At 34.6% G+C, this 7,138-nt stretch overlaps 1 protein-coding gene across 1 annotated transcript; it reads right to left on the bottom strand.

Moving 5' to 3' along the window:
- Window positions 1-292: 292 nt before the first annotated feature.
- On the bottom strand, window positions 293-5,843 carry LOC133301347 (5-methyltetrahydropteroyltriglutamate--homocysteine methyltransferase-like). Its single transcript, XM_061500974.1, has 12 exons — window positions 5,691-5,843; window positions 3,751-4,104; window positions 3,314-3,401; window positions 2,956-3,083; window positions 2,487-2,878; window positions 2,241-2,404; window positions 2,087-2,167; window positions 1,826-1,992; window positions 1,628-1,733; window positions 1,285-1,535; window positions 991-1,192; window positions 293-906 (listed from the first exon to the last, which is right to left on the bottom strand). The coding sequence occupies exons 1-12, from the start codon at window positions 5,807-5,809 to the stop codon at window positions 538-540; spliced, it is 2,421 nt and encodes an 806-aa protein (XP_061356958.1). The 5' UTR covers window positions 5,810-5,843; the 3' UTR covers window positions 293-537.
- Between the last annotated feature and the right edge of the window lie 1,295 nt (window positions 5,844-7,138).

Below are 7,138 nucleotides of genomic sequence, written 5' to 3'. Positions count from 1 at the left end.
AACTTCTCCACATGACTTCTTCATTCAAAGCACTTGTGAGCAATTTGTTTCACCGGCAGATCTTGCATAAAATTTGAAGGTCGTGATATTTTACTAATGTTGTGAAATGATTTTAATTTCTGTAAATACTCCACTGCCTAGAAGAATAAAGCCACTCATACCACAAACAAAACAAAAAAGGAGATCCCCTTTAATTATAGCCTACAAAGGGTGTGTCGTTGTGGGAGTTTTAAGCATAAGAATATAAAAGAAAACAAAATAATCACCCAGTTCTACAACAAAACATGCAAGATAAACCAATAAAAAAAAGAAAAAGACGATAGAACAGTTTATTCATATGCAGATTCATATACTGAAAAAAAGCATACCTATAAACAAAAATAAAAATAAAAATAAAAATAAAGCAAACAAAATCATGTGGAAAGAAGAAAGGACAAAATCTTATATCAAGACATTATAGGAAATATAAAGCGTTTAGTTGTCCATCTCGAGCACATTATGTCACCACATCCAAGACTTCGTTGGTTCATTTTTAAGTCACTTGGCAGTAGCTAGCTGGTTGCGAATATGTTTGGCAGCAGCAACCATATTGGTAAGAGCAGGATTAACCTCTGTGTATTTGCGTGTCTTGAGGCCACAATCTGGGTTGACCCAGAGAATGTTGCTTTCAAGAACTGCAAGCATCTTGTTGATTCTTTCAGCAATTTCTTCTGTGGGTGGGATCCTTGGTGAGTGAATATCATAAACGCCAGGACCAATGCCAGCACCATATTTAACTCCCTCGCGGAAGACCGAAAGTAACTTCTCATCTGATCTGGAGTTCTCAATGGTGATCACATCAGCATCCATATCTATGATTGAGTGAATGATATCATTGAAGTTGGAGTAGCACATGTGGGTGTGAATCTGGCAAACAGCAGTATATATTTTAATATTTAATAATATAACTAATCATTAGTAAAGATTAGAGCCAGAGATGTGAAGCTGAACCTGAGTAGTGTCCTTCACACCACAGTTGGTAATCCTAAATGAGTGAACTGCCCAGTTTAGATAAAAAGCCTCCTCAGACTTCCTTAGAGGTAAACCTTCTCTTAGAGCAGCCTCATCGATCTGGATGACAGTAATACCAGCTTTTTCAAGATCCTCAACCTCATCCTTGATAGCCAAAGCAATCTGGTAGCAACTTTCAAATCTAATAACAAATAGATAAGGTTAAATGAAACTGATATCTTGCAAAATGATCCTTTAAACTTGCATGGTAGCCATAGAGGTTTATTTTCATACCTGGGCTGGTCATCTCTTACAAAGGACCAGTTCAGAATAGTAACAGGGCCAGTAAGCATTCCCTTCATAGGTCGTTTTGTCAAACTTTGAGCTGTTGAAGACCAAAAGACAGTCATGGGCTTGGGACGGCTAACATCACCATAGATGATGGGTGGTTTGACACAACGCGATCCATATGATTGCACCCACCCATTGGCAGTGAAAGCAAAGCCAGATAATTGTTCTCCAAAGTACTCAACCATGTCATTCCTCTGAATTGGCAAAAAATTTCAACAATTATAAATAGTTGAAGTTTTGAACCATATTTTCACCCAATAATTAATAACAAATATCAGCTCCGCACCTCAGGCTCTCCATGCACCAAGACATCAATGTCAAGTTCTTCCTGGAGCTTTACAACATTGTTAATTTCTTCCTTAATGAAATTGATATAATCTTCCTCAGAAATCCTAGTAACATACAGACATATAGCAGTTTATGTTATAAAATGTAATAAGCATCCAACATGACAGGTAACTGAAGATGAAAATTTGATGCTCACTTGTTGGCCTTGAATTCACGGCGAACCCTTCTAAGATCTGCAGTCTGGGGGAAAGATCCAATCGTGGTGGTTGGAAGAATAGGAAGGTTCAGTTTCTTCTGTTGAGCATCCAACCGGGCACTGACATTTGTGGCCCTCCGGTGATCAGATCCCTTCAGAGCAGCAGCCTAAGAAAAGAAACTACCCAGTTTAAGAATTGTTCTAGCCTAAATTTTATCAAATACTGTAAAAACCAAATTGACAGTCCTGATGAGCACTTACAGCCTTTTGGACAGCCTCATTCGTCACCCTTGGGGAGGACTTCCTTGAAGCCAAGGCAGCAGCATTAGAAGAAAAGAAAACCTGCAAAAGGACAGGCAATAAGAAGCAGAAAGATATCAAGTATTTGACAAAAAGCCCTATGGGTATGATGTACCTCATCCTTTTGTCCAGTCAAAGCCTTGGCCAAAGCATTTACTTCCACTACTTTTTGTGCTGCAAATGCAAGCCAAGACTTAATTTCTTGGTCCAACTTGGTCTCATTCACCAGATCAACTGCAGTATGTAGAAGAGAACAGGATGTGGAAACCACAACCTTGTCTGCAGAAGAAAATGGTAATTCACATTTAGCTTCTAATGTGCTGAATATAAAGCAACAACAAAAAATAATAATAATAAGTACCCTTGCCAACAATGTCCCCAAGTGCCTGCAAGGCATTCAGAGAAGATGCCAGATTATTGGCCCAAATATTTCTTCCATCAACAACCCCAGCAAAAAGGAATTTTCCCGATGGAAATCCTTGCTTGATCAAATCAATGGTCTTTGTTCCACGAACAAGGTCAAAACCGTATGCAGTAGCAGCCCTTAAAGAGGTGAGTGTTTTGTATGCTTCAGAGGGGACATCAGCAAAGTATGTCTCTATCAGAACATTCAAACCAGATAATGTTGATTCTAGCTCTGAATAGGCATGAGTAAATGCTTGTAACTGGTGAGCATCAAGATCCTTGACAAGGGTAGGTTCATCAAATTGGACCCAAGTGGCACCAGCAGCTTTCAGTTCAGCCACAACCTCCCTACGAAAAATTACAAAGTACGAGTAAAGCAACTTTAATATATGATTCAAGAACATATCTGTACATTAAGGCCATACTTGTAGACAGGAAGGATCTTGTCAATTAGGGAAAGAAGGGAAAATGACTTCTCGACACCCTTTGCTGGTTTTGACAGCAACAAGTAGGATACAGGTCCCACAAGCACAGGTACAGTATTAATTCCCAGCTGTACAGAAGAATGCAGAAGCATCTTATAAACATCATGAATGAAGTAAATGATTTGAAATAATTTCTTATTCTCTTTGTAATTAACATTCTTCCCAGATCAGAGTCTTCTGTAGTATATCATTGGTCAGGCAGTGAAGATTCTTTCAAGGCCAGAGTCTTCAGTAGTTCATCAATGAAATTTTCAGATCAAATGTAAGATAGTTATGCTCAAGAAATCTTTAAACTTACAAGTTTGGCCTCATTGTATTCAAGCACTGCCTTGTGTGATGCATAGGAGAACTTAACATCAGGACCCAATTCAGGAACAATGTAATGGCTGTACCATAAGAGATTATAATTTTGTTACAACTATGAGAAATATCAAGTCAAATTGCCAAATTCAATTTGCATTTATATATTCAAATCATATATAAGAAATGAATGTATATATAATATTCATTCCTGCAGTTATTTCGAATTCCTACTATACTTTGTATAGTTATGCATCAAAAGTCAAAATCTCCATTCATACACTAACCTATACTTTGTTCAATTTTATTTAATCAAATTGTGTAAACTCAAAATTAAGAAATACTTTCACCAAAAAAAATGCATAAGTGCAAATAATTACCACCTATCACCCCATACTATTTTTAATATTTTGGGGGGAAGGGCGATTTACTTACTAGTTGGTGTCAAACCACTTGGTCATTTCCATAGCTGGTACAGATGAATTTCCTCTTGCCATGGAGAAGTAAATATCAAATCCAATCTCCCCACCATTCCAATTATATCTAGCAGGAACTGCCCCGAGCATGGCTGTTGTGTCCAATACTTGATCATAGTATGAGAAGGTGTTGCTCGGAATATACTTGATTCCAGCTTCAGCCATTTGCTTCCAGATGGCTAACCTAAGGTCTGCAGCAATCTTCTGCAGCTCCTCAGCACTACTCTTTCCATCCCAAAAGGATTCCAAGGCAAACTTAAGCTCTCGCTTGGGTCCCATGCGAGGATAACCAACAATATGGGATGCCATCGTTCTGTTATTGCAAATACCCAATTTGAATACCTCATATAACCAATTCAAATAAGTTTAAAAATATTTCATACAAATTCAATTCTCTTCAAATGATGACAAAACCAACGAAAAGACAGTATTGATAGTAAAAGAAATCTGTGGGTTCAACACAGCCAAATAAATCCTTTAAACATAAGTTTCATTAAGAAATTGGTGAAGAAAATATCATAAACACAATGTAGCAGTTTAGGACCAAAATTGTGTGTGAGAGTGTGTGTGTGTGTAAGAACCAAAATCTAACAATGTCTTCAACAACAGGAAACATATAATCCAAGGACCTCAAGAAATATTGACTACCTAATTCAGCCTTTCAAATTCTAAGTAGTGGTGTGAAGGGGATACTATAGACATATTTGTAACTTTGTTCATCAAATACACAGTTATAAATTAAGAGGAATGATTGAATGAATCATAAATGGATTGAATATTTGAATATGGCTTTCCATATGGATTTCTTTTACTGAATGTGAACAGACAACAACTAAATGTGAGAGACAAAGTGAGCAAACTATTACGTTAACCTCCAATAATGAAACCTTTTTTTTAATAAAACCTCCAAAATTGGAATCTGAAGCTAGAAGACCATCCATGAGATTGTTTGTTCATTCCCCCCATAAAGGTGGATGAACCTGACATTGAAATCAACACCTTACCCAAATGTCAAAAAGTTCATTGATAACATTGTAGCATATCAGTCAGTCCAAGCCCAATACTTCACCGTTTATGAATAAATTGAACTAATTATTTTACCTTCTCCAGATCACAGGTATGCTTTCAATTGTACAATTTGAATAAAGATCAGAATGTTCACTATAAAATATAAATAAATAGATATTAAGCATTTGAGCCTTTGTACTTTTCATGTATTATATATTACTTATTACTTAATTCTTGCCAATTGTCTTAAATACAAGTTCTATACATCTAAGGCAATCTACAACCATGGTCCAGTACATAGTCTCGCAGCTTCATCAATCACTCCTTCCTATTAGTTAAAAGAGCATTTAAGTTCAAATTTAACTCCGAGGGAAACATATTCAGAGAAAGAAAACACCCACCCAACATCTTTTTTTTTTTTTTTTTTTTTCCATCTTACAAAAAACAGACATCTAACATAAAAAAACAAGAACTACTAGAATTCTCAATAAACCCAAACTAAAACACATAGTGAACAAACATAAATTTGGGCTTGTTGGTCATACAATTCTAGCGAGAGCGAGATACAGACCAAAAGGTTAAAAAAAAAAAAAAATTAACAACTTACCAACTTCAACAGACTACGAATGTCAAGTTTTAACTAAATCATGCTTAGTACCCACTTCAAAAAAAAAACATATATCCATTTTGAAAGTGGGAAGCATTAGAAGGCATTAACTTGCACATGTGAACATCAACTTTAACCTCTACATAGCATCAAAATCAAATTTTGAAGGCAACAAAATAGCAAAATCATAAAGGGCAACCTCAAAACACGAAAATCCATTTCTGGGCATAGATCGATTCTCAGTTACCACTTACTTTAAATAAAGAAAGATAAAGAGAACAAACCGAGAAGAAGTAGCACGGACAGAGAAGCGAAGAAAGGAGCGTGGGTTGGGTGAGAAAGAGAAAGAGCAGAGTGAGAAAGTGATCGGCACTAGACTCTGAAGGGAGGAGACTTTGATCATTTATACTACTCACTGCGCAGCTTCTCTCTCTATCTGTCCTCCTCCCTATTCTTATTTCTTACTGTTAATTAAATCTAGCTTCTTATCCAAAAAAATAAATAAATTAATTCTAGCTTGTATTTTACTCATTTTTTCTTTTTCATATATTTAATTAATTAATAGGAAAAATATTTGTATTTTTAAATGATATAACTTATGTCATTTTACTCTCACAAATAAGTAGGATCCACACTTTTACTTTTTTTATCCACTCTTCCCTCCATAATTTATTTATTTCTCTAACTTAAAATAACGTAACTTTACAAAATTTAAAATGACAGAGAGTTTACCCTTATAATTAATTTACTTTTTCCCATTCTTACTATTCTGGATTTCTCCAATTCGAGTTCTGCATTTTTCATAAACCTTTTTGGCTTTTCATTTTTCTTTTTTCTTTTAACCGCTTTTACATATTTATATATTTCAACCCGACACCTAGTATCGTGAATAAAGTTTTTAATCTTTTTACGATTAATATAGATAAATTATTTATATTTACTCTTAGGGATATTTGGTAGAGGAGATATTTTTTTTACTAGAAAAATATAATTACTGGAGAAATAGTGAAAAAATGAGTTTGACAGAAAAATGAGAAAAAAATTGTTTAATAGGGCAAAAAATTATTGAAAAAATTGATTTAAATCTTCAAAATCTATGTTTGGTTGAAAGTGAAATATTAGTAGAAAAATAGGATTCAATTACCACAACACCCTTTTGGTTATTTGGTTTTCTTGGTTGTAAATAGCAAAGAAAATGAAGCTTCTGGCGCTGCTTTTTATATGAAAGAAAGAGAAAAGAGACCCCAACAGTAGAACATTTTTGTCATCGCAAATTGAGCTCTTTTTCCTTGCCCAGCTAAATCTCAAATACCACCCATTATGTGGTTTTTCAAAACAGTGTTTTCTATCTACTTTTGCAAATGAATTGCAATGGATGGAGAAACAATTTTGATGGTAAAATTTGTTAAACTCTTACAACAAACATGGTGAAATAGAAATCCCAATAAAAGTTGCCTAGCTATCCATAAAAACTCCTACCAAACACCCCATTAAAATGATATTGTTTTGTATTGAAATATTAAAAAATTATGATAAGAACAACTATTGTAACACTAAATTAAATTATAATTATAAAAATATATTAATTTCTGTCTCAAAATGACATCATTTTAGATTTAATATAGATAATTTATTTACATTAACTGCAAAAAAATGAACCCAAAGTTTAATTAGGTGAATTTATTCACTTTTTTTTAGAAATATTTTATCGGTTCATCACTTCACGACAAAT

Source organism: Gastrolobium bilobum, unplaced genomic scaffold (genome assembly GCF_033153095.1).
Source record: "Gastrolobium bilobum isolate Gb01-03AN ecotype WA unplaced genomic scaffold, APGP_CSIRO_Gbil_v1 utg7287, whole genome shotgun sequence".
In the NCBI taxonomy this organism is placed as follows: domain Eukaryota; kingdom Viridiplantae; phylum Streptophyta; class Magnoliopsida; order Fabales; family Fabaceae; genus Gastrolobium; species Gastrolobium bilobum.
This window is presented reverse-complemented; position numbering and strand designations above follow the sequence as displayed.

Bases quoted from the DNA above. Each gene is read 5' to 3' on its own strand.
- LOC133301347 (XM_061500974.1), bottom strand. From the start codon at position 5,809: ATGATCAAAGTCTCCTCCCTTCAGAGTCTAGTGCCGATCACTTTCTCA. The intron at 2,168-2,240 runs GTACATCATACC...GTCCTTTTGCAG, and splicing joins TGACTGGACAAAAGGATGAG to GTTTTCTTTTCTTCTAATGC. The intron at 1,993-2,086 runs GTAAGTGCTCAT...TTCTTTTCTTAG, and splicing joins ATGAGGCTGTCCAAAAGGCT to GCTGCTGCTCTGAAGGGATC.